The sequence below is a fragment of the Drosophila gunungcola genome, unplaced genomic scaffold (assembly GCF_025200985.1).
Source record: "Drosophila gunungcola strain Sukarami unplaced genomic scaffold, Dgunungcola_SK_2 000093F, whole genome shotgun sequence".
Taxonomy (NCBI): domain Eukaryota; kingdom Metazoa; phylum Arthropoda; class Insecta; order Diptera; family Drosophilidae; genus Drosophila; species Drosophila gunungcola.
The window spans coordinates 240,687-268,314 of NW_026453255.1; the positions used below are offsets into that span (position 1 = coordinate 240,687).

The 27,628-nt window shown below is 38.2% G+C and overlaps 2 protein-coding genes across 6 annotated transcripts in view; both read right to left on the reverse strand.

Annotated features, from left to right (window-relative positions):
• Nucleotides 1-14,406, reverse strand: part of LOC128265097 (teneurin-a) — a 246,366-nt gene extending 231,960 nt beyond the window's left edge. The window contains 1 exon segment of the mRNA XM_053000913.1: nucleotides 14,377-14,406. The gene's annotated coding sequence lies outside the window, so the exon portion shown is untranslated.
• A 1,414-nt stretch (nucleotides 14,407-15,820) lies between these two features.
• LOC128265094 (uncharacterized) overlaps nucleotides 15,821-27,628 on the reverse strand; it is a 61,554-nt gene continuing 49,746 nt past the window's right edge. For all 5 annotated transcript variants that reach the window (XM_053000911.1, XM_053000909.1, XM_053000910.1 and 2 more), the window contains exons 7-8: nucleotides 20,795-21,162; nucleotides 15,821-20,737 (exon numbers count right to left, since the gene is read on the reverse strand). In XM_053000911.1, coding sequence (XP_052856871.1) covers nucleotides 15,899-20,737; nucleotides 20,795-21,162 — 5,207 coding nt within the window. In that variant the 3' untranslated portion in view covers nucleotides 15,821-15,898. The remainder of the gene's footprint in view (nucleotides 20,738-20,794; nucleotides 21,163-27,628) is intronic.

Sequence of the window (27,628 nt, forward strand, 5' to 3'; positions counted from 1 at the left end):
AGTACAGTTGCAACAGAAGGCCACCAAAGTAAGGCATACTCAAATTGTATTGTTCAAATAATGATACATACTAATCCTAAGCCGCTTGATTCATAAACGCTTTCCAAATTAACAATGAAGTTTTCAATTTTTGTACCATGAAACAACAAAGCATTAGCAATGGGTAGAAAACCAACAAAGTGTCAATTCGATAACAATAATGTACTGGAATAAATCATTATCAGTTATAAATCCAAACAATAGAAAATAAATTTAAAATGTATGACACAATTTAGATAAATTTAATTGCCTAAAAAATTGTTTTTTTTTTTATTAAATTTAACTAATTTTTACTATTAGATTTTCGTTTAGGTTATTAAAAAATGTGCAATTTTTTTTACCGGCTGTTGTTCTTTGTATATTGAGATTTCTTATTTCCTGTTAAATTTTTTAACTGTAACTTTTTTTAATAGCCTTAAATACCATTTATTAAAGATATAATTGTTTTTATTCAATAACTTTAAAGTATTAAAGCAAGACAGCTACAAAGCAAAGCCAGAATAAATGAATCATTTTGAAATTGACACTTTCCAGAAAGTGTTTAATGCAATTTGAATGCATTCAAGCACGATGTGAAGTTATCCCAATTTTGGGACCGAAAAGTAGCTGATTACCGTGGCTGTCTGTCACGCGGGCTATAATTGCAGCTCAATGCCGCCGGTTGGGACGCGAATCGAGTCGGGATGCGGAATACGGGATGCGGGATGCGGGATGCAGGATGCAGGATGTAGGCTGCTGGATGCGGAATGCAAAATTCAAACCATCGAGCATGCAAACACACAAGTCGCATGACAATATTCCCTGAACAACAATGGCTGGCGGTGGCAAATGCCAAATGCCAAATGCCAGCTAAGCCCCGATACCTGGATACATACAGGTGGGGGGTGGAGGGCAGAAAAACTAGGGGGACTTCCCCCAAACTCTCGGCAAAGGCGTGCGTGTGTGCGCGTTCTGGGAATGCTCATAATGCGCTGCTAATGCTAATAAGCATTTATGTGTCTGCGCCGCAGGCTCCGCCGTCTGGTCCATTGTCCTTGCCTTTTCCGGCAGATAATTACAGACGATTTGGAAGTTTTCGAAAAGTATTCATACATTTAAAAAGTTATTATTTTGTAACCAGAAATCCTTGCCAGATAATTCGGAATTTTTCTAAAAAATATTTATAAATATTGAAAGTTAATATTTTGTAATCAGAGTTTTTGAAATGATTTACAATACTTGTTACACTTTTTATTTTATTCCTTAAAAAGTCATTTTATCTTATATTTTATTTAAAAAAGAAACTTATATTTGAATTTCATCGATACTTATAAAATATCTTTGATTTGAGAAAAATAATAGTAGCAGAACTTTTAAAAAATAAATCATTAATAATAACTTTACTAATTCAATTACTTAAAAATTATACAAAATTATGCATTAATGCATATATGTATAAACTTATTTCGATAAAAACTCGTCATGTGCAAAACGTATTTATGTGTATGTATGTTGTATACTCTGTTCCTGACTTAAATTTAAAAGGCTTTTAATGCACTTATACCATGGGATTCCCTTTTGCTAGTGTTTAACAAGGCGTTATTACCACTGGGAGAGCTCATCTCGTGATTTTTGAAGCCCCTTCGAGCGGAATTGCTGGCGGGAATGTCCCTTCGGGTGATTCAGAATATCCTTGCTCGAGACAGAAGCTGTCGGTGGGTATGACTTCGGAGCAAGTACGAATGCTACTACGACTATGACTGCGTACGAGATGCGCCTTAAATACGGTTCAAAATTACATTTTATTAACGCACACGAAAACAAACACAGGCACGCAATTGGATGTGCAGACGAAGGACTACAGCTGTAACCACAAAAATAGTCACTATGGCATTTCGCACTATATACATTTATATTAATAAATTTTTATTTAATTAACATATGTACGTAATTGGGTGAAAATCGTTAATCAGCAATAACTAAGTTTTTAAGCAACGAAGTAACAAAAAAAAAATTGATTGTCTCTTGCCAAGTTTTTTTTACGGTTATTTCCAAATTTCGTCGAAGCTTGCAGCTTAAAACTCTACTGCCTTTCTTTCCAATATATTCATACTTGACTATAAGGCCATAAAAAGGAAGAAAATAATATATTAAATTTCTTTTAAATTTAATTAAATTTAATTTACATTTGAAAATTTGAACAAATGAAATAATATACATATTTTGGATTGCGTAGCTATTATTTTGATCATGTCTGTTGGTGAAGATATAGATACATATACTTGCGGATAATTCGAATGCAGACGGTCCCTAAGTCGGCAACACTTTTGCTGTCTGCTGCTGCCACGCCCCCACCGCCCCCGCTTATGTTTGCCCCTTTGGGGGATGTCTTTTAATCCAACCCAGAATTCAACTAAACATTTATTTTAGCTTGTTACTTCTCCTTCTTTAGCAGCGCCACTTTATTGCGATTTAAATTCTCATTATCCGCCGACTGCGAGATGAACTGGAGCAGTGTGCGAAAGGGAGGAGCAGATGGAGATGGTGTGAGGGGGAGCGAGATGGGGAGAGGTGTGAGGGCGGTATAGTAATGATAACATATCTAATGTGTGTGCGTCAGTGTGTCCCTTTGACTGTGTGGGAGAGACAACAACTGTGCACGAATTAACGCTTAATAATTTAATTATAAGGGCATCAAAAATAACAGCGAAAAGAAACCGAAAACGTAGAAAAGATTTTTATTTTTAAATACGACATTTGATACACTTGTTGCACATTATGAGAAATTTTAGATTAAGGCACAATTAAGCAGTATAAGAATTCGTTTACTTCAAAATATGCATACGCTTTACATCAATCGAAAAAAGAGCTAAGGAAAAATAGACTAAGATCTAGACCAAAAATATTTTTTTTCCTTTTAATTGGAGTTTAATCTTTAAATGTATAAACAACCTTTTAGTTTAAAAAATATAGGAAATTAAAGTAACCCCTTAAACAAAATTGTACTCTTTTGACACAATTTATTAAAAGTTTTAAGATTTAAAACGAAATATGATATGTTATACTACTTGAAAAAAAAACATATATATCTAGAAAGTTTTATTTTAAAAATTGGTTTAATAATACATTAAATTTGTAAGCCATAAGTATTTTTAACTTTCCTGGTGTCATATAACATATAAAAAGTTGTACGCACTTACTTTTTGTGTGCTTACACCCAAAGATATATTACCACCTGAAAGGGTATAAAGCAAAGTTCGTAAACGAGTTGAGGAATGCAAATGCCTCGAACTATGTTCTTTTTGGTTTTTATCCTGGCATCTCTTTGTTAGCCACCCACCACACCCCCCACCACCACGCTAACGTCATTAAAAATTTTGCACATAATAGTTTATGCTGTCGGCGTTGTTGTTGCTGGTGTAATCGCGTTACGTAATAGTTTCAAGCGCGCTGCCATGCGCTAATTAATGACGTAAAATATTTGCCCATCATCATCATCGCCATGGAAAGACGTACACTGGGAGAAAATGTGTGTGGAGTAGGGGAATGAGGCTGGGTATCCTGCTGCTTGTCGTCAATTATGAAAACTTTTTTAGCACGCCTTCAACTGTGTGTGTATGTGTGTGTTAAGATGTGTGTGTGTGTGTGTGTGTGTGAGCCTTTACTGACTCCATCAACAAGTGTGTGTGCCCAATCCCCAGCTGTACAACCCACACAAAGAGAGTATAAAGTTGATCTTATCAAAAGCGTTGCCTACTCTAAGGCGTTTATCCAGGGCACCACCGAAAAAGCAATAAAAGGGATTATCACTGATTTATTTACTGGTTTGTTTTGTATTCAGGCAAAGATTATTACCAAATTTGATAGGGAAACGCTTTGAAGATTGTCGGCCTTTAATTAGTACAGTAGTAAAAGACATTTGTTAAATTACCTTGTCAAAATAAATTAAAGGCTGTTATTTGTGTCTCAAGTTTAGTTAGGAAAAATCTTTTAGTTGGCTTAATAAGTTTGTTTTTTAGTTGGACTATTGAAAACATAACAGCAAAAATCATTAAACTATTTCTTTATTATTTAGATTTGATAAAAACCATTTAATTTTATTTTTTAGCCCATGTATTACAACAAATAATAAACAAATAAATTAACCACAACTTGGACCCTTCGTCAAAACATTTTAGGAATTGTTGGATAAAAAACAAATACTAAGTTTTAGTTAAAGGGATTTTAAAAAAGCTTAAAAATCTTTTTATTGTTTATACGATCTAGCCATAAAACAAATGACTTCAGAAAAGGCTCTTCTTAGCTTCGACCTAGTTTTCCACTGGGCTTCTCTAAAACCGTTTCCACATTTTCCTGCCATTTTTCTTTGGTCTTGCTGCGGGATTTTCTCTGGCTAATCACCAGTGCCAGTGGATGCAAAACCTCTTGGGGGATTCGCGGGCATAAACAGTTCGTTATTCTAGGTGGATTTGTGATGGCATTAGGCTAATACCCCAAATGCCACTTTGTCTAAGCCTTGGCGGAAAAAAATATAAAAAAACGAAAGCAACAAATATGTCCGATAATGTTGCCAGATTTATGTGGCTTTCCAATCGATCTACCCAGGATTTCCACACAAACGCACGACTAAGCAAACATATTTTTTAATTAAAAACTGAGAGCGCATTGGTCAAATTGCAGTTGGCCAACCGGAGGAAGTGCATCCAATCGAATGCATTTTGTTGACAGCTCGAAATGCCCGTTGGCCGCTTCCGCGTCATATCATGCTCGGCAAACTCATTAAACGGTCGCTGTTTGAAAAAAAAAAAAAAACGCACAATTTGTCAAACGAATTACAGTATGGACTTTATAAGATGTATGTAAATTTGTTTAAATATTAGTTACAATTTTAAGAGGTCAAGACTTTACCTCTGCTTATGTACAAACAAAAAAAAGGAAGGTAGCTTAGGCTGTTATTCTTGCCTTCAGTTTATTTTGGAAAAATCTTTTAGAAGGCTTTTTAGTTGGTCCAATGAATACACTTAAACAGAAATACTGTTTTAAGGGGGAAAAACATGTCAAAATAAATTGTTTATTTATTAAACAAACTTTTATTGATATTTAAATCATAGATTATTATTAATCCATACACTTTAATTAAATCTCCACTAATTCCTTCCACTGTAAGAGAATCTCCGCTGTTTCACATTAGAGAGCACCCACTATTAACAAATGGCATTTTGGTTTATTATATGCAAATGGTCTCCCAGCTTGTTTGCTCTACATTGTGCAAATACATTTGGCTGTATGTGAGCGGGTGGGTGGTGTGTGTAATAATACATAATTGCATGCCGCACACTTACACGAGTGCAAAACTCGTAAGTGACGCAATGGAGCGTGCAATTCCCAAAGCCAAATCATCATCAGATGAAATCATTTTACACTTTTCGTGTTTACTTAAGCGTGAGCCAACTTTATGAATGTTTTCAGTGTGCGGAAAGTACTAAGACAAACAGCAAATCCACTTCCACACACACTCCACACACATACACACACACACACACTCTAAAAGCGGTGTAAAAATGCACGTAGCACAGTCACAAAATTGAAATAATTTTGGTTTTTTTTTTCCGTAGGACGAAAGCGAGGGCAAGGGCAATTTCGAGGACCAACCTGCCCTCGAAAAAACCGCAACCTAGGACAATTTTTGGCATTTTCACACTTTATGCGATAAACAGGATGAGGATAAAAGGCGACTGGAGCAGCCAAAATGTATTGAGCCAAAAAGGTAAGCCAAAAGGGGAGTACGGCCAGTGCATTATGTTTTGCACAACCCAAATTCAAACACACACTCACACACACAAAATCGACAAGGTTGAAAAATTGATCGAAGATTAAAATTTTTTTTTTAATAAACAAGCAACAAAAAGGGCCAAATGGCATGTATACCTAAACTTAAAATGCAAATTGGTTGGCTGTCTCATTACTTTTCTAAATAGTTTGTATAAATCATATTTTACTTTCGATAATTAAGAATTAAAGTGAAGCCATCATTTTTGTAAAATATTGCTTAAAATATGCAATGAAATTTTAAAATAATTTATTTATTATATTTTTGTTTTTTTTTTTTTTTAACATTTTGATGCCTTAAAATAATATGGTCTAGTTTTGAAACAAGGTAATGCAGCTGCGGAAGTGGCCTTCGTATCTCATTTCGAAGGCTCCTTTCTGTCTAAGTGCTCCTTACTTTTTGCATCATCCATCCGAGCTGTGGTTCCTGCAACCTTTTCAACCCAAAAACACCATCGACCATTCTGCAACACTCCCGAGAAGTCATGTGCAATTCATAAATGCATCTGCAATCGTCCAGCCCATTCATAAGATGTATGGTATATGGCTTATGGTATCCAGTCGAAGCACTTGGAAGACCCAAAAAGTGAAGGAAAAAAGCCGAACGGACACATGACAGCACTTTTTTCCATGTGGCCGCTCAGCAGAGCAGCAACTCTTGCTAATCAAATCGGGCGCCAAGTCTTTTGTTGTGCAAAGGAAGACAGCATGCATCCACATCTGCTCAGGTGGCATTCACATTCACATTCACATTCACAATCACTCCTTTTTCTCCTCTTTTTTTTCTGGGTCAATCACCAGACAACAAACACACGGCGACATGGAATAGATGTCTAGGCTACATGTTGTCCATGAAATGATTGAATGAAGAAAACACACAAAAGAGCTAGACAAGGGAGACTGGAGGACTTGGTGGACTGGGCAATCCACTCCCAACACCCATCATCACATATGAAATGACAAGAAAAAATTGCTGAAAATATATTTGAATGAATTGAATGCAAACACATGTCCCTCCACTGACGCCCAGCGATTTTCCTGCACCGCAAAAAAAACATGGTATTTCTCTCGGGCCTGGAAAACATAAGTTAAGGTATTCCAGGTAGTCGAAAAAGTTGCATAAACGTTTTATCGCTTGCATTCATATACACCTTTAGTATTTCTCTTGATCTACTTGGAAATATGTTTAATATTTAAGATGGTTTACTTTGTACTTTCAGTGTTAAATGGGTTAACTTTAGTTTTCTAAAAAGCTAACCGTTTTGTACTATTCTCTTTAATAATAATGTTAACTTATAAATAAAAAAAAATAATAAATATATATAATAAAATGTTTTTTATAAGGTAAAAAAGGTAAGCATTCTCTAAATATTTAATATATTTTCAAAATTTTTGAGATTTCTGTAGGTCTCTAATGAAATATGGTTTGACGCTGTAAAAAGATGTCCTTAAGACTTTGAAAAATCCCAAGCTAAGGACAGTTGATAAGTTTTTTTTTTCTGTATGTAGTCTGTCAACGCTTTTCAAATACGTGATCGATCTTTTGGGCTATGGGCGTGGCTGGGGGCGGGGGGTTTTGCGCCTGTTTTGGGTGGATTTGTGGGGGATGGGGCAATTTCGGGGAAAGCCTGCTCAGGTGTCTTTTGGAGCAAGTTTCCGTGCCAAAGTTTGTTCAGCACAAACATCAAATGTTGTGCGTCCTTCTCGCTCCCTGTCTCTCTCTCTCTCTCTCTCTCTCTCTCTCAATTTGTCTCTCCTTCTCCATCTCTTTCCCTCTGTGCAGTTTTCTTTTATTTTCTCCGTTTTTGCGCCGCTTTTCATGTTTTCTGTTGGTTTGTTTGTTTGTTTGGCTGTTTGTTTGCCTGTTTGAGTTGCTGTTAGAATTATTTTTTTTTCCACTAACGCAAAGCCGCGCCGCTCACACACATCCCTACACACACACACACAAACACACCCAGAAACAGGCACTCAAACACACAAACACTAGGATACGCACACATATGGGCAGATACAATGTGAGATAGGTGCATATGTGGCACTCGTCCTTGTTTGCGAGTACATATGAAAAACAAACAAGCATGGATTTAATGCAGCTCTCCTTTTGTCCTTTTCTCTAGCCCTCTCCCCGTCTCTCTCTCGTCTTAAGTCGCATCCTTTTTCTCTCTGTGTGTTTGTGTGTGTGTGTGTGTGTTGTGCCTGGTCCAGAACGCTTCGTTAACTTCGTAAATTCCCTTGTCCTGCCATTTATTACCACACGACAGTTCTCGATGTCGCTGCGTCACTATATCAATCTATATAGCGCCGGCCAGTGTCCCAACGAGAATGTAAGCATCCTTGCGAGTGTCCCTATTCCAGGACAAGTGCCAAATGGAATTTATCGATCATCTATTCATTTAAATGTAGCCACTGTTACCTTAGTTTTCAGGAAGTAATTCCTACTTGACCCTGTGAAAATTTGACTGCAACAATCAAAAGAAGGCAATTTAAACTTTGTCCTTATTTCTGTACAAACGAAAGGATCTCATCAGTATCATCTTTTCAATACAAATTTTTGTTAATGCCAGAGACTTTTTTAAAAATAAAAGTATTAGTTAAATATAATAAATTAAATATACATTTTTGGAGAGAGTTTCAGTTATAACCAGAATTTTGCATGAAAGTGACATCCTCAGCAAATTGAATGTTTAGTTTTGATAAGTGTGTTCTAAAAATAAACTACATACAGTATTAAAGTTTATGTAGTAATTCAATACAATAATATAATCATCATACTTTTTATTGGGATTTAGACACATTTACTTTTTTCATTAGCTTCCATTCAATGTTACCTTAATTTGACAAGCGATAGCCCACTTTTAACCCATATGCTTTGAACTGCCCAGAAAGTCTCCCTTGTATCTGCAACTGCAGTTGTATCTGCAGTACCTGTGCCACCTGCATTACATCCATGTCCATCACATATGGAACCCTAATGAAGCAATAGTCCCATGGAGAGGGGGGTCACAGGTCACAGACCCAAACCATTCACTCACTTGCAAAATGGGGGAATCCCGTCTCTTTTGTGTGATTTCCCCCTTTTTGCAGGCTGCAGTCTTTGGCAAGCAACCATAACCTTCATCATCAACTAAATCACAATCATCAACGCATATCATACAAGTTTATGCAAAACAAAATATTGTGACTTTGGATTTTATGGTACAGCGCTCAAATAGGATTCAAATATAACGTTTTTAATAAATTAAAAATGGATCGAATCTACTCATCAAAAAAGAATATTATTTATAAACACGAACACAAAAATGAATTAGTAAATATAAATATCTGACTACGGAATTATAAATTTTATATTAAATATTTAATTTAAATGTTAAATCATAAAATTGAATATTAAAATATTTCAAATAACGTACAAAACATTCGATTTAAAACAGTTCCTATTAGTTATATTTATTCGAGATAACATAAATACATTTATTAAAAAAAATAAAGTTATTCTTTATTTGTGGAAATACTGCAGATATTTATACCATTTCTTGAATTCTTTTTATATCAAATTTGGAATCGGTCCAGCCTATTATTTGCAAATCTATTTGGCGAACAGCTGGCGTATGAACGTAGTGTCAGTTGGCTCAAGTTGCTTCACCTGACACTCACTCCTCGTCCTTGGGCAGGAAATTTTACTTTGGCTTTCACTTTGCGTTGCTTTTGGCTCTGATTTAGTCAGCTCAGGTGAATGATATAAACTTAATTGCGGAAATTGGGTTAAAAAAGGCCCTGATGGGTGAGGGGAAAGGGGTGCTGGCAGAACTTTGACACATGTGCGGGTTAAACAAATTTATGTGCGTCCAAGTGAGTGTGCGAGTGTGCCGTTCATTGACTTGACTTGACTTTACTTTGCCCATTGGCAGGAATAAAAATGGGAGCAAGGCGAAAGTTTTTCGCACACGTCGCAAAGGAAGACCCCCCCCCCCCTTACCACCCCCCTCCCCCTTTTGGAGCCAAACCATTCCAGGAACTCTCTACCCCACCCGTTTGTGCCGTTGTAATGCAATTTTATTTCATTTCATTGAAGGCAAAGTTTTCCCTTCGAATTCTTTTACTTAACTTCTTCCTTCACTTGCCGCACATTCCCATTCTTTCCTCCCACTCTCCCATTCTCCCGCCTTTCCCCTTTCTCCCATTTTCTTGCTTTTCCTGGCAGGGACAAATTTGCCGTTGCCTAACCCACTAAGACGATGTATGCAAATCTTTGATGTAAGTAATAATTTCCTTCCCGTATGTGGGCGAAAGAAAAAAAAAAGTGTAAAAAATGTATATGTACGGAAAGCCAACCGAATGGCAGATGAAACTTTGCGATTGTAAATTATGAGCGTGTGAATATTGCTTTTAGCATTTGCGAAAGTTCCGGCACTGATTTGCCAAATTCGCCAAACGTCAGCGGATAAATAATGGGTGGTGGTGGGTGCTTATACAGTGTACATATACCCAAGAAAACTCGCAATCTGTCATTGGACAAAGTAAGCCAAAACAGGGTTTCAGTGGGCTAAATTATTAATGGAAATTTGGGCAATTACATTTCATTTTGTGAGTCCAATTTATAGCCTAAAATGCGGCTAATCTTCCGTGGAAAAATGATTGCCTTGGGAAAATCTGAAGATCTAAGATTAGCATTCTATACTTAGCAACCGTAGTCACTTCGGATTTAACAATAAGAAAACAGGGTATTATATTTAAAAGTCTACCTGAGATAGCCAAACCAAATTCTTCTCAATTTTATAGAGTCAAATAGAAACTTTAAAAACACTAAATTATTCAAATCGCCACCAGCAAATATACGACGAACAAAAGATAGATAGAAGTTGTTATACAATTTCCCTTGAAAAGCATAACTTTTCCAGTGGCGCTGTATATCAAATATACCAAGTTCTTCAATGTAAGCAAAGTTATTCACAGCTGCTGTAGATTTCATTAAGAATAGAATGCGTGAAAGTTTTCCCACAAAACGTAAGCAAAGCAACTGCCATGAAATCAACCACTAACTGGTTAATTTCAAAGCTATGGCTAAAGTGCAATTGAAGAGGTAACCAACAGAAAACGAAATTAATTAAAAATCTGTAGAGTGGTACATTTAAAAGCTCTCAATTGAACTGATTTTAAGGGGAAAATCAGTGTAGATTTATCGAAGAGCTCTGGTGAAAAAGTGGAAGATGTGCTTAATAATAGAAGAAAACTTACAACTTAAAAAAGATGTAGCTTTATATTAAAGCAATTACTTTAATTTGAAAACAAAAAAATTTAACTATTTATTAAATCAAAATTTATTTATCATTTTGACAAGTTTTGTAAAAACGTTAGCACTTCTTAATAAATGTTTTATAACTCTGTTTATCCATATTCTTTTATATTAAACACAAGGCTGCACATAATAAAACAAAACAATGAAACAAAACTTTCTACCAGACCAGAACGCATACAGAAAGTGAAAAAATACGAGCTGACAAAGCGTAAACGATTAACGAATCCAGCTGGTTCAGATTTAGGCCACTTCCGGAATTCTAGCTCTGGGCCAATCGATTCCGCTGGCTTAAAGCCGAGCCGACTGGCTTTAAAATGCAATTTGGAAACTGCGATCCACTCGAATGCGGGTTTGGTCGAATGCAGTTGTCCACCCACCCCCTCTATTTTTCCACCACCCCCCTCCCAATCCCCTATCGCCATTTTTGCCACCAACTGTCCCCCACTGACGAAACCAAAACCACCATCTGCCCCTTGCCCGTGGACATTTTCGCACTCGCATAACTTTGACAGCATTTTTGCAGAATTACAATTAACTGCCTAGCCTCGAATGGTTATAGGGGTGGGGGTGGGGTACTGAGGGGAGGGGAGGGGAGGGCAGGAGCGCTGGTTAAGGGGGAGGAAAAACCAGGAGCAGCAGTTGCAGTTACAGCCTAAAAGCACGCAACCACGCCCACAGGCAAACAAATGATGTAAGTGTGTGTGTGCGGGAAAGTGATGCCGATTTGAAGATTCTCAAAAATATATTTATTCGTTTTTAATTTTTATAATTAAAGATTAATTTAATTTAAATTTTAAAGAACATTTTGGTAAAACAACTAAAACTTTGTATCAAATCAATAGCAATTCGTTCGAGCTTTTGCATATATACAATTTTAATGTGATAATTAATTATACACTTTTTACCTAACAAACTAGACGAAAGTTGGATAAGAAGTAAAATGTGCTTTGAAAATAAATACTTTATTTTGCCTACATTTGAGTGTGAAAATCCAGTTTAAAGGACTTAAGGCATTTGAATGTCTCTTTGATTAAATTGGCTTTCAAACGGAATAAAAATTAATTACATTTCTGGGAAAATCTGATTAAACACATCAGAATTGTCAGCCAAATCCAGGGATCTCTTTGTTGTCCCAGTTCGATTTGTCATGTTTTTGAAATGGGTCGGCCGACATCACTGGCTAAATGTGGGCTGTGAGTGTGGGCCCACGGAAAATGGTGTGGGGAAATTTGTTCCATTTTACGCTTTCTACACAAAAACAATAAATCGCTCACAGCATCAACAGCGTCAACTTTCCTAATGCAGCGGGTCGCTGCCTGTTATATGTACGCTGTAGGATGTTGGTTGTTGGCCGTAGGATGCTGAATGCTGGTCCTCATGGCGAACTGGTAGAATGCTAAAAATGGTGAAATGGTGGATGCAACCGGCGAAACGCCACCAGGATGCCAGCAATTGAGGCTGAAACCATTTTAACTGCCACTTGAATGGTAACTAAAAAAAAGAATGGGGGGTGGGGGAAAAAAAAACTAAACTAAATATGTATGCATGTATGTGTTTGTGGGGGGAAAACGAGTCTTCGGGGGCTACAACTGTAAATTGTAATTTTCAACTTTTAAGTGGCTGCTACGTGTGAGGCTTTCGCTCTCACCCACACCATCTGATGATGATGGAAAATGGAAATGAAAATGAGAATGAAAATGAAAATCAAGGGGCAGATCAACAAACCAACTCACCCCCTTTTGCCCACTTCAGTGTTGACAAATGGTTGCATTGTTTGGAAAGTCAGTCAGCACTGGATACTAAGAGTGTTGGTAAATGTAATAAGACGAATAGTTACCAAGCAAACAAAAGGTTTGCCATTAGGAATTGCAAATGTTGATCAACAATAAGCAGAGAGACTGTTTTGTGCAATTTACGACCTAAACAATCAATTTCCGGTGGTATTAGAAAATTGCAGTTTCGGTTTTTCAGTTTTGACGATTTTTCGTCTAAAAAGATCAGTATTTTTGCCACACCAATGAATATAATTGTTCAATATTGGAATTTCATGCCTTGCTGAACTCTTAATTAAATTCCAAATCTATTGCATGCAAACCTGAAACCTGGCACTTTTTCGAAATTCAAAAATTCGCAAAATAAAATATTTGTTCCAGAGAGATGATGATTGTTTAATAAAGTCATCCGCTGCCCAAATTCAGTCAGTCCTGTACGTGTGCGTCGTATTTTGACCAAGTTGTTTAATAAAGTCATCCGCTGCCCAAATTCAGTCAGTCTTGTACGTGTGCGTCGTATTTTGACCAAGTTACAATAAAAAAAAAACTATCAAGAAATTATTTTTTTTTTCCAAAAGTTCAAGTAGTAATGAAATAACTTTTTGTTGTCCCTATTTTTCGATTTTTAAAAAACGGAAAACATGTTTTGCCCTTATTTTTTTCTTACTCAAATCGAAAATTCCTGTTTTTCGGGAAATATGAATTAAATTAAAAACAATTGCCCATGTGTTAGCTTAGAGAACCCTGTTCTGCAATAATTCACACACCACGAAAGCATAACTAAAGATCCTTCCGATTTTACAGTGATGGCCAACACATCTCGGCTGAATCGGCGCTGATTGAGTGGGTCAGTGGGCGGAATTGGCCAAGTGAAAGTGAAGTAAACGTGATTGAAATTTTATCTCTGACAAGAAATCGAAAGATATATTTAGCTCCAGCTGTGAGCCAGGTCACCGCCCCCACATTTCGCAACTCAGCCGCAATCTCAACAGTCGGGATCTGATGGGGATGTGGATGTGGATTTGGGATGGCAATGTGTGTGTGTTGCCAATTCAATTCTTCAACGGGTTACCCAGTGCGGCGTTAACCGTTACGTCGCCATCTTTCTCCACACTATATACCCCGTTTGGCACCCTGACACCCTGACACCCCCATCGCACCGCCGTTATTTGCATTGAAATGTTGAGTAATTGGAAAACCAATCTGAAGCATCTGCAGTCCTTGTTTAGCATACCTCTGGCACCTTCCTAACCGACCTCGCCGACATTTGTCGGGCAACGCTCGATTTTTCAAACCGAAATCAACGTCGCACTCACAAGAGAGGGAAGGCGGGGTGGGACGAACCGAAGGGGGCAATGGCCACCCACCTGCCAGAGCACGATGCAAAGGTGCACCGGCGGAAAAACTACCTCACAAATTGGCCAACAAATATGAAATCTATGAAAAATAATATTTAATTACCTTGTGTAAATCCAGCAATCAAGCAGTTATCAATACCAAAGCTCAAACGACTGAAAAAAAAAGAAGACAATATTTTAAGAATATTTCAAACTTAGAAATTGCATTCTTACAATTTCAAAAATTTCAGAACCTTGGAGTGTAAAAACTGCTGTGGACACGTTTTGGGAAGCGGCTTGCTCTGAAATCAGAAAATTGTTAGTCTTTAGAATCGTAGTTAAGTCGACTATTTTTTCCCGAGACCGATTTTTTTTGTTATTTTGCAATTAGCAAAAGTTATGCATCAATAAATGAAAAATCGAAATTTTTAGGTAATTTTTTGAACTATCAGAAGCTTTAAGAATAAAACAAAAAAAATTTTGAAATTAGTACTCGGCAAAACATAGCAATATGTTATGATAAGAATTGAAAAAAACATTTTTTTAAATCGGATTAGTTGTTCTATAAAAATCCTTATTCGGCAGCTAAAAAAAAATAATTTAAAATTGTTACATGATTGTTACACATACCATGATTGTTTTATAACAAACTATATGCAAATTTTAAAAAATCTGATCTCCAGATCAGATAAACCATAAAACTCCAGTAAATTAAAATATAAAACATACCATTTGATTTCGCTATCTTTCTTTTGCATTTCTTCCTCTGTATCGATGTGATGGGTGGGTGTGCAGTGGGTCGACAGGTTGTTTCGCTCGTGGCGCTTCACTTGCTAAAAATAAATTGTTTTTAAATAGCTCGCATCGCTCGGCATGCCCGTCGGGTGTCTGCTACGGATTGAGATACCCCTTATTTACCCTATGGCCCGCGTACCACTCGTGTTCCAAAGCCAAAGCAAAGCCAAAGCCAAAGCAAATGCAAAAGCAACAAAGGAAATGAGCATGGGGAGAAACAACAGAAGGCCAACGGCTGACAAAAGCCAGCAATGAACGCGCTTCCGCTGGAAGCTTCCTCCCCGATTCCTGAACCTATTTGTTACCAATTTTGCAGATGTATACAGATATATATGTACACATAGTACGTACCAGTTTCTATCTGCTACAACGAACCGTACATTGTTTTGTCGCGGAAATTGTCTCAATATGGTGTTGAATTATTGAACACGATTTTGGAAATACGCACGCATAACTCAAATTTGTTTGCTGCTCCTTGCTATTTGGTTTTTTACAAACGAAAGGAAATAGGAATACTGTTTACAATTTCACCAAATGAAATGCGTGCCTATTAAACAGCATTTAAACAACAAATCAATTGCCGGCATTCCTAAAAATTAAATTAGAGAATATTAATGGAATACCTATTGAGTCTTGAAACAATTTAAAGCTACTGATATTTGCTTAATGTTTTTTCCCACTATAAAAAAAAAATATAAAATATACCACCAGACCTTGTAAAGCATCAATAATAACAATATTAAAATAACTATTATAGAAAAACAATTTAAAGCTACTGACATTTGTTTAATACTTATTTTTTTCCCTCTATTAAAAAATGTATAAAATATGCCACCAGGCCGACTATCTGTTTAGCAGGGTTTGCGGGTATAGCAATGGGGTTTTCCATGGGGGTAACTAGTTCCAACCATATCGCACGGCTGTCCAGGAGTCCGGGTGGCCCCACCAACGTTCCCGCCAAGATTGCTCGGATTGCTCGGTGGCCTTCGCACACTGCGACCGCGGCTCGCACTCCTCACCGGTTGCGGAGTTTGGGGCTGGGGCTGGGTTTGATTACCTACCGAATCCTGGCTATATATGAGTTCATCGAATGGCCTATAGTTGTCCATGGATCTGAAGCCATGCAGGGAGGCATCCTGATGGCGGGACTCATGGGCACTGGGGTCCGTGGCCTCGAACGGCGGCATCGAAAGGTCCTCGATCATGGGCTGGCCAGAGTTATTGCCACCATCGGGTGTGTTGTTAAAAACACGCGTCACCGAGGTTTTGGAGCTCTGAACCGTCACCTCCTTCACCACTTCCGAAGGTCCCTTGGCGGCGTCTTTCAGTATGGACGGAGCACTCTCGTCGGCCAGTTGCTTGCCCGCATCTCGTTTGTGCTCCTGACGCGGGGACTTGCCCTTAAGGCTTTCCTTTCGCGTAGAGCTCGGCAATCCCGTGGAGTGAAAGAGGCCCGGCTGACCTGTGTCCCCCACTTTGGAACGGGATCTCGAGAAGGAGGGCTCTGTGATGTCCGCCAGGTTCTCGCTGGGCATGGTCAGCTGATGGCGACGCGGTTGATAGGAAACGTCCTCGAAGGTGGGCATTGTCTCATCCTCCAGACAACCGGCACTGCCCTTTTCCCAGGGCAAACTTCTGGAGCTCTGCTGCGGCGGTGGCGATGGAGATGAAGATGAGCACGTACAGTTGGCCGACTGATAGGCGGGAGCACTTTCATTGGCCAACATCTCGGACGGATAGGAAATGTCCGGCGGACGTCGCGCTGTTGATTTAGAAACGTTTCTCGATAATGAATCATTGAGCGGCATGGAAACATCCTCCAAGCACTCGTTTGTAAACTGGGGCAAGTGTCTACTGGCCGTTCGACTGCTCGCGGCAAAACTGGGCGCACTCACATCCTCGAGGCATTCGTTGGTGGTCAGAGGCGCCAAGAGCCGGTGGCGACGACCACCTTCTCCACTCACATTATCCTCCACACACTCGCCGTACTGGGTTCGATGCGACAGGCCCGAGGGCATGCTCATGTCCTCCAGTCGAACGCTGTCCATGGCACTTTGGCCGCGTCGTGATGACCCAGAGACGCCGCCAAACGTGGGCATTGTCATGTCCTCTAGGCACTCATTCGTCATCGACATTTGCGGCATCCTGGGGCTTCTACCCCGTGACGCTGGCCAGCCACCGCAGTCAGTATTAGTTTGGGACATCAAGATCCTTTGTCTTCGACTGGTTCCCTCGGAAGTGCCGCTTACGAAGGACGGTGCACTCACGTCGTTCAGGCACTCACTTGGCATTACTATTTGCCTTCTGGGTGAAGCAAATGCCTCCCCATATGATGGCATGGTCATATCATTCAAGCATTCATCGGTCATCATTTCCTGTCTGGGCCTTTGTCCGGGCGTGAGGCTTCTTTCTGTATTTCTTCTGTACGACGGCATTGAAATGTCCCCAAGACATTCATCAGGAACAGTTCCAAACGATGGCATGGTCATGTCATCCAAGCATTCATTGGTCATCATGCCTTGCCTAGACACTTGCGTGGGTGTGGGGCATCTTCTTCTGGACGATCCTGCATTTTCGGCAACAGAAGTACCAAACGATGGCATGGTCATGTCATCCAAGCATTCATTGGTCATCATGCCTTGCCTAGACACTTGCGTGGGTGTGGGGCATCTTCTTCTGGACGATCCTCTGCTTTCGCCGAAGGACGGCATTGAAATGTCCTCAAGACACTCATTTGTAGCTGGACTACGACTTGAAGTGCCAAACGAGGGCATTGTCATATCATCCAAGCATTCCGCGGTCATCTGTTGGGACCTTTGCAATGGCGTGGTGCTCTTAACTCTGGACAGCCTTGAATTTCCCCCATAGGAAGGCATTGAAATGTCCTGAAGACATTCATTAGTTACAAGTCCACGCCTAGAAGTACCAAACGATGGCATGGTAATGTCATCTAAGCACTCGTTGCTCAGCACTATTCGTCTTGAGCTTTGCATAGGTGTGGGGCACCTTCCTCTGGACGATCCTGTATGTTCGTCATATTGAGGCATGGAGATGTCCTCAAGACACTCATTTGCAGCTGGACTACGACTTGAAGTGCCAAACGAGGGCATTGTCACTTCCTCCAGACATTCATTGGTCATCGCTCCATGTCTTGACCTTTGCACTGACGTCGAGCTTTTTGCCCTAAAGCTCTGCGTATTTTCCGCACACGAAGGCATCGAAATGTCCTCAATGCATTCATTAGTATCAAATCCACGACCTGATCTGATACTTTGAGCCTGTCTTCGGGAAGACCTTCCACTCGGAGATTGCGAGACAACTCCAAAAGATGGCATTGTTTCATCATCCAAGCAATCGTTTGTAGTGTATCCTCTGCCAGAGCTGGCAAATGTGGGTGCGGAAATGTCTTGAATATGTCTGGACGGCATCGTTCTTTGTCGTGCACTCTTCGCTCTGGATACGCCTGATACTCCTCCATAGGAGGGCATAGATACATCCTCTAAGCATTCATTAGTCCTCATGACGGATGGCAAGGGTGCTTTTTGACGTCGTGAGTTACTTTTCCTCCGAGAAGAGCCTGATATTCCACCAAACGAAGGCATTGTTACATCCTCTAGACATTTATTGGGGACTTGACTTCTGCTTAGGTTCTTCCTACTTCGGGGACTCCGTCCAACCGATCTACTTCTTCCCAGGGCAGGTTGCCTCACGTCTTCCAAGCACTCACTTCTCCTTGTAACTGCCGAAATATCGCCAAAGGTGGGCATGCTTACGTTGTCCAGGCACTCGTTGGGCAAGCCAGTGGTTTGTCTCCTGGACGCATCAGAATTACCTCCAAAGGACGGTGCACATATGTCCGCCAAACACTCGCTGGGCATGGTCAACTGTCGGCGTGTGGAGGCCACCGAAACACCACCGAATGATGGCATCGAAATGTCCTCCAAGCACTCGTTCGTCTGCGGACATCTGGTAGAGCTGGCACATGGGTTCCGGGATGGCAACGTTCTTTGCCTTCTACTGGCTGCCCGCGAAATGCTCCTTCCAAAAGACGGCGGGGCACTAACATCGTTCAGACACTCGCTCGGCAGGTCCATAGGCCGTCGTGATGAAGAAGATGTTCCACCAAGGGAGGGCATGGTCATATCGACTAAACACTCGTTGGTCGTCAAACGACCTCTTGAACTGGGATCACACCGTGATCTCTGTTGGCGCTTTGGACTCCTGCCTCTGGAAGCAGACGACACTCCGCCAAACGAAGGCATCGAAATGTCCTCCAAGCATTCGTTGGTCGTATTGCCTCGTCCCGAACTTGCAAATGAGGGTGCCGATATGTCGCCAATATTTTGAGAAGGCATTGTCACCTGCCTTCGCCTGGAACTCTTTCTCCTCGATGCTCCCGGTGTTCCTGCGAATGATGGCATTGCTATGTTTTCCAAGCACTCACTTGTACCTCCATATTTGGTGGAGCTTAGAAACGAAGGGGCTGATATGTCGCAAATATTCTGCTGTCGACTTGATCCTCGAGAACCGCTTCTTCTGCCAAAGGAGGGCTCACTGACGTCATTTAGGCACTCACTGGGCAGCGTCATTTGCCTTCTGGTGGCACTGGACACTCCACCAAAAGAAGGCATGGTCATGTCATCCAAACACTCGCTCATCATCTGTGAAGGCATGGATCTTTCATGTCGATCCAGACTTCTGGCCCTAGAGGCTCTCGAAATTCCGCCAAAAGAGGGCATTGTCATGTCTTCCAGACATTCGCTGTTTCGTTGTCTTCTCGAAGTTCTTTCACCGTAAGCATGAGGTGGAATGACAATTTCCTCCAGACATTCATTGGTCATGGGATCTCTTTGGAAGCTGACATATATGGGTTCAGAGATGTCGTTAATGTTTTGCATTGACATCGATCTTCTCGGTTGGCGGTGATTTGTGTGTGATGACAGGCGTGATATTCGTCCTAGCGATGGCATGGTCATGTCATCCAAGCATTCATTGGCAGTGGTTTGACCTCGTCGCGAACTAGCGAAAGTTGGGGCCGAGATATCGCTTATATTTCGCGTGTGCCTGGATCTCTGCGTTTGCCTGGGACTTCGACTTCGACTGCGACTTCTGCTCCTGGAAACTTGCGAGACCCCCTGAAATGATGGCATTGATATGTCCTCCAGGCATTCATTGGTGGTTCGAACTCTGGATGAGTTGGCAAACGAGGGCGCCGATATGTCGCACAGATTCTGGGAGGGCATCGATACCAGACGCTGCCTTCTGGGACTAAGTCTTCGAGATCTACTCCGTTCGAAAGAGGGCTGGCTCACATCCTCAAGGCATTCGCTTGGCATCGTCTGCTGTCTTCGTGATCCCTCAGAGATATACGACATATACGGCATGGTCTCGTTCTCCAAACAGGAACGATACGAATTCGAACCGAGCGTTTCAAAAGCTGGCATTGTCTCGTTATCCAAAATGTCCAGGCATTCATTTGGCAGCGATGCCTCGTGATAGGAGGGCATTGACTCATCCATCAGGTTCTCAGATCGGCTTGGCAACGAGAAGTTGAGACGACGTCCCGGTTCTTCGTCTAAGCCATTGGGGGTGCAATCCAGCGATGAGGTATTCGAAACAGTCGTCTCATCAATGTGGCTGGTGATGTGGCCACTTGGATCGCGATGGGTGTATGTCCTGCGTCGCGTTGTCTGTGTGATAAGTCTATCATTAAAATAAAACCCTAAAAAACATTTAACTTCAATTACCTGTTGATAGCAGGGAGTGTCACACGACTTATCCTCCTCCGCTCGGCGGAGTTGATTCGATCGATTTATTTTTTCTCTAATACTCCTAAAGCGATCCAGAATCTCACCATACACATCGTCCGCGTGGCTCAGTGTCCCATTGGTGGGCATAGTCTTGGAATCATCGCACATACTCGGAGCAGAGACATCGGCCAGAAACTCTCCCCGCAAATCGGACATCTGTGACGGCATGCTTGGATCGAATCCAGGTGCGGACATGTCCGCCAGGCACTCATCCGGCAAATTGCTCAGGTTGATTCTCGTGTCATACGGATGACGACGTGGCTGAGCCTGGCGAAAAGTTTCCATGGCTGCCGCATCCGTTTCATCTGTGATTAGAATGATTTGACTTGACGAAAATTGCAAAACCCCAAAAAGAAGTTTAAGTTAAGTTAAGTTAAGATTAAGTTAATACCTAGGAGAAGGAGGTATCTCCGGCTCTCAAAAGTATATTTTATGTCAAATTTTTAAATTTTTGATAAGGGGGTACATTAACATTTTTTGCAACATTTTGAAAAACTTAAAAATTTTAAACCGTGATTGCCATTTGATCGGCAACTTAACGACAAATTCAGCGATGTATGACATTCCATCTTTTGGCCATTACTTCTCAGCGTTTTGATAGAAAATATGACTTGTCAAAAAAACAAAATCCTAAAGAGTCCTTTTGTTGTAACTTGGCCAAAATAAGACGTAAAGCCATAAGAATGACTGTTTTGTAAAGCTGGCAACCTATACTACCCATCCACATTCGGTTTAGATAAATAAATTTTGATTTTATGCAGAAACCGATTTTTAAAATTCAATTTTTGGAAAAACTTAATTTTTTGACCAATTTTTGCATTTTTTTTAAGGGTGGGGGTCATCATTTTTTCGAAAATTTGAAAATATGAAAAAAATTTTACCTGGGAACGCCATTCGATTGGAAATTTAATGACGAATTCACCGAGGTATGACATTCCATCTTTTGGCCATTACTTCACAGCGTTTTGATAGAAAAACTAATTTTCAAAGTTTTTTTTTGCGGTTTTGGATACTTGTCAAAAAAACAAAAACCTAAAGAGTCCTTTTATTGTAACTTGACCAAAATTAGACGTAACGCCATTAGAGTGACTGTTTTGTAAAGCTGGCTACCTATACCACCCATCCACATTCGGTTTAGATAAATAAATTTTGTTTTGATGCTAAAACCGATTTTTAAAAATCAATTTTTGGAAAAAAATTAATTTTGACCAATTTTTGCATTTTTGACAAGGGTGGGGGTCATACATTTTTCGAAAATTTGAAAATATGAAAAAAATTTTAACTCGGAACGCCATTCGATTGGAAATTTAATGACGAATTCACCGAGGTATGACATTCCATATTTTGGCCGTTACTTCTCAGCGTTTTGATAGAAAAACTGATTTTTAAAGATTTTTTTTGGGGTTTTGGAGACTTGTCAAAAAACAAAATCCTAAAGAGTCATTTTGTTGTAAATTGGCGAAAATTAGACGTTAAGCCATAAGAGTGACTGTTTTGTAAAGCTGGCAACCTATACTACCCATCCACATTCGGTTTAGATAAATACATTTTAATTTGATGCAGAAACCGATTTTTAAAATTCAATTTTTGGAAAAAAATTAATTTTTTGACCAATTTTTGCATTTTTTATAGGGGTGGGGGTCATCATTTTTTCGAAAATTTAAAAATATGAAAAAAATTTTAACTGGGAACGCAATTCGATTGGAAATTTAATGACGAATTCACCGAGGTATGACATTCCATCTTTTGGCCATTACTTCACAGCGTTTTGATAGAAAAACTAATTTTCAAAGTTTTTTTTTGCGGTTTTGGATACTTGTCAAAAAAACAAAAACCTAAAGAGTCCTTTTATTGTAACTTGACCAAAATTAGACGTAACGCCATTAGAGTGACTGTTTTGTAAAGCTGGCTACCTATACCACCCATCCACATTCGGTTTAGATAAATAAATTTTGTTTTCATGCTAAAACCGATTTTTAAAAATCAATTTTTGGAAAAAATTTAATTTTGACCAATTTTTGCATTTTTGACAAGGGTGGGGGTCATACATTTTTCGAAAATTTGAAAATATGAAAAAAATTTTAACTGGGAACGCCATTCGATTGGAAATTTAATGACGAATTCACCGAGGTATGACATTCCATATTTTGGCCGTTACTTCTCAGCGTTTTGATAGAAAAACTGATTTTTAAAGATTTTTTTTTGCGGTTTTGGATACTTGTCAAAAAAACAAAAACCTAAAGAGTCCTTTTATTGTAACTTGGCCAAAATTAGACGTAACGCCATTAGAGTGACTGTTTTGTAAAGCTGGCTACCTATACCACCCATCCACATTCGGTTTAGATAAATAAATTTTGTTTTGATGCTAAAACCGATTTTTAAAAATCAATTTTTGGAAAAAATTTAATTTTGACCAATTTTTGCATTTTTGACAAGGGTGGGGGTATAAAATATGAAAAAAATTTTAACTGGGAACGCCAATCGATTGGAAATTTAATGACGAATTCACCGAGGTATGACATTCCATATTTTGGCCGTTACTTCTCAGCGTTTTGATAGAAAAACTGATTTTTAAAGATTTTTTTTGGGGTTTTGGAGACTTGTCAAAAAAACAAAATCCTAAAGAGTCATTTTGTTGTAAATTGGCGAAAATTAGACGTTAAGCCATAAGAGTGACTGTTTTGTAAAGCTGGCAACCTATCCTACCCATCCACATTCGGTTTAGATAAATACATTTTAATTTGATGCAGAAACCGATTTTTAAAATTCAATTTTTGGAAAAAATTAATTTTTTGACCAATTTTTGCATTTTTTATAAGGGTGGGGGGTCATAATTTTTTCGAAAATTTGAAAATATGAAAAAAATTTTAACTGGGAACGCCATTCGATTGGAAATTTAATGACGAATTCACCGAGGTATGACATTCCATATTTTGGCCGTTACTTCTCAGCGTTTTGATAGAAAAACTGATTTTTAAAGATTTTTTTGGGGTTTTGGAGACTTGTCAAAAAAACAAAATCCTAAAGAGTCATTTTGTTGTAAATTGGCGAAAATTAGACGTTAAGCCATAAGAATGACTGTTTTGTAAAGCTGGCAACCTATACTACCCATCCACATTCGGTTTAGATAATAAATTTTGATTTGATGCAGAAACCGATTTTTTAAAATTCAATTTTTGGAAAAAAAATTAATTTTTGACCAATTTTTGCATTTTTTATAAGGGTGGGGGTCATCATTTTTTCGAAAATTTAAAAATATAAAAAAATTTTTAACTGGGAACGCAATTCGATTGGAAATTTAATGACGAATTCACCGAGGTATGACATTCCATATTTTGGCCGTTACTTCTCAGCGTTTTGATAGAAAAACTGATTTTTAAAGATTTTTTTTGCGGTTTTGGATACTTGTCAAAAAAACAAAAACCTAAAGAGTCCTTTTATTGTAACTTGGCCAAAATTAGACGTAACGCCATTAGAGTGACTGTTTTGTAAAGCTGGCTACCTATACCACCCATCCATATTCGGTTTAGATAAATAAATTTTGTTTTGATGCTAAACCGATTTTTAAAAATCAATTTTTGGAAAAAATTTAATTTTGACCAATTTTTGCATTTTTGACAAGGGTGGGGGTATAAAATATGAAAAAAATTTTAACTGGGAACGCCAATCGATTGGAAATTTAATGACGAATTCACCGAGGTATGACATTCCATATTTTGGCCGTTACTTCTCAGCGTTTTGATAGAAAAACTGATTTTTAAAGATTTTTTTGGGGTTTTGGAGACTTGTCAAAAAAACAAAATCCTAAAGAGTCATTTTGTTGTAAATTGGCGAAAATTAGACGTTAAGCCATAAGAGTGACTGTTTTGTAAAGCTGGCAACCTATCCTACCCATCCACATTCGGTTTAGATAAATACATTTTAATTTGATGCAGAAACCGATTTTTAAAATTCAATTTTTGGAAAAAATTAATTTTTTGACCAATTTTTGCATTTTTTATAAGGGTGGGGGTCATCATTTTTTCGAAAATTTGAAAATATGAAAAAAATTTTAACTGGGAACGCCATTCGATTGGAAATTTAATGACGAATTCACCGAGGTATGACATTCCATATTTTGGCCGTTACTTCTCAGCGTTTTGATAGAAAAACTGATTTTTAAAGATTTTTTTGGGGTTTTGGAGACTTGTCAAAAAAACAAAATCCTAAAGAGTCATTTTGTTGTAAATTGGCGAAAATTAGACGTTAAGCCATAAGAATGACTGTTTTGTAAAGCTGGCAACCTATACTACCCATCCACATTCGGTTTAGATAAATAAATTTTGATTTGATGCAGAAACCGATTTTTAAAATTCAATTTTTGGAAAAAATTAATTTTTTGACCAATTTTTGCATTTTTTATAAGGGTGGGGGTCATCATTTTTTCGAAAATTTAAAAATATAAAAAAATTTTTAACTGGGAACGCAATTCGATTGGAAATTTAATGACGAATTCACCGAGGTATGACATTCCATATTTTGGCCGTTACTTCTCAGCGTTTTGATAGAAAAACTAATTTTCAAATTTTTTTTTTGCGGTTTTGGATACTTGTCAAAAAAACAAAAACCTAAGAGTCCTTTTATTGTAACTTGACCAAAATTAGACGTAACGCCATTAGAGTGACTGTTTTGTAAAGCTGGCTACCTATACCACCCATCCACATTCGGTTTAGATAAATAAATTTTGTTTTGATGCTAAAACCGATTTTTAAAAATCAATTTTTGGAAAAAATTTAATTTTGACCAATTTTTGCATTTTTGACAAGGGTGGGGGTATAAAATATGAAAAAAATTTTAACTGGGAACGCCAATCGATTGGAAATTTAATGACGAATTCACCGAGGTATGACATTCCATATTTTGGCCGTTACTTCTCAGCGTTTTGAGAGAAAAACTGATTTTTAAAGATTTTTTTGGGGTTTTGGAGACTTGTCAAAAAAACAAAATCCTAAAGAGTCATTTTGTTGTAAATTGGCGAAAATTAGACGTTAAGCCATAAGAGTGACTGTTTTGTAAAGCTGGCAACCTATACTACCCATCCACAATCGGTTTAGATAAATACATTTTAATTTGATGCAGAAACCGATTTTTAAAATTCAATTTTTGGAAAAAATTAATTTTTTGACCAATTTTTGCATTTTTTTAAGGGTGGGGGTCATCATTTTTTCGAAAATATGAAAATATGAAAAAAATTTTAACTGGGAACGCCATTCGATTGGAAATTTAATGACGAATTCACCGAGGTATGACATTCCATATTTTGGCCGTTACTTCTCAGCGTTTTGATAGAAAAACTGATTTTTAAAGATTTTTTTTGCGGTTTTGGATACTTGTCAAAAAAACAAAAACCTAAAGAGTCCTTTTATTGTAACTTGACCAAAATTAGACGTAACGCCATTAGAGTGACTGTTTTGTAAAGCTGGCTACCTATACCACCCATCCACATTCGGTTTAGATAAATAAATTTTGTTTTGATGCTAAAACCGATTTTTAAAATCAATTTTTGGAAAAAATTTAATTTTGACCAATTTTTGCATTTTTGACAAGGGTGGGGGTCATACATTTTTCGAAAATTTGAAAATATGAAAAAAATTTTAACTGGGAACGCCAATCGATTGGAAATTTAATGACGAATTCACCGAGGTATGACATTCCATATTTTGGCCGTTACTTCTCAGCGTTTTGATAGAAAAACTGATTTTTAAAGATTTTTTTGGGGTTTTGGAGACTTGTCAAAAAAACAAAATCCTAAAGAGTCATTTTGTTGTAAATTGGCGAAAATTAGACGTTAAGCCATAAGAAAGACTGTTTTGTAAAGCTGGCAACCTATACTACCCATCCACATTCGGTTTAGATAAATAAATTTTGATTTGATGCAGAAACCGATTTTTAAAATTCAATTTTTGGAAAACATTATTTTTCGAAAATTTGAAAATATGAAAAAAATTTTAACTGGGAACGCCATTCGATTGGAAATTTAATGACGAATTCACCGAGGTATGACATTCCATATTTTGGCCGTTACTTCTCAGCGTTTTGATAGAAAAACTGATTTTTAAAGATTTTTTTTTGCGGTTTTGGATACTTGTCAAAAAAACAAAAACCTAAAGAGTCCTTTTATTGTAACTTGGCCAAAATTAGACGTAACGCCATTAGAGTGACTGTTTTGTAAAGCTGGCTACCTATACCACCCATCCACATTCGGTTTAGATAAATAAATTTTGTTTTGATGCTAAAACCGATTTTTTAAAAATCAATTTTTGGAAACAATTTAATTTTGACCAATTTTTGCATTTTTGACAAGGGTGGGGGTATAAAATATGAAAAAAATTTTAACTGGGAACGCCAATCGATTGGAAATTTAATGACGAATTCACCGAGGTATGACATTCCATATTTTGGCCGTTACTTCTCAGCGTTTTGATAGAAAAACTGATTTTTAAAGATTTTTTTGGGGTTTTGGAGACTTGTCAAAAAAACAAAATCCTAAAGAGTCATTTTGTTGTAAATTGGCGAAAATTAGACGTTAAGCCATAAGAGTGACTGTTTTGTAAAGCTGGCAACCTATACTACCCATCCACAATCGGTTTAGATAAATACATTTTAATTTGATGCAGAAACCGATTTTTAAAATTCAATTTTTGGAAAAAATTAATTTTTTGACCAATTTTTGCATTTTTTATAAGGGTGGGGGTCATAATTTTTTCGAAAATATGAAAATATGAAAAAAAT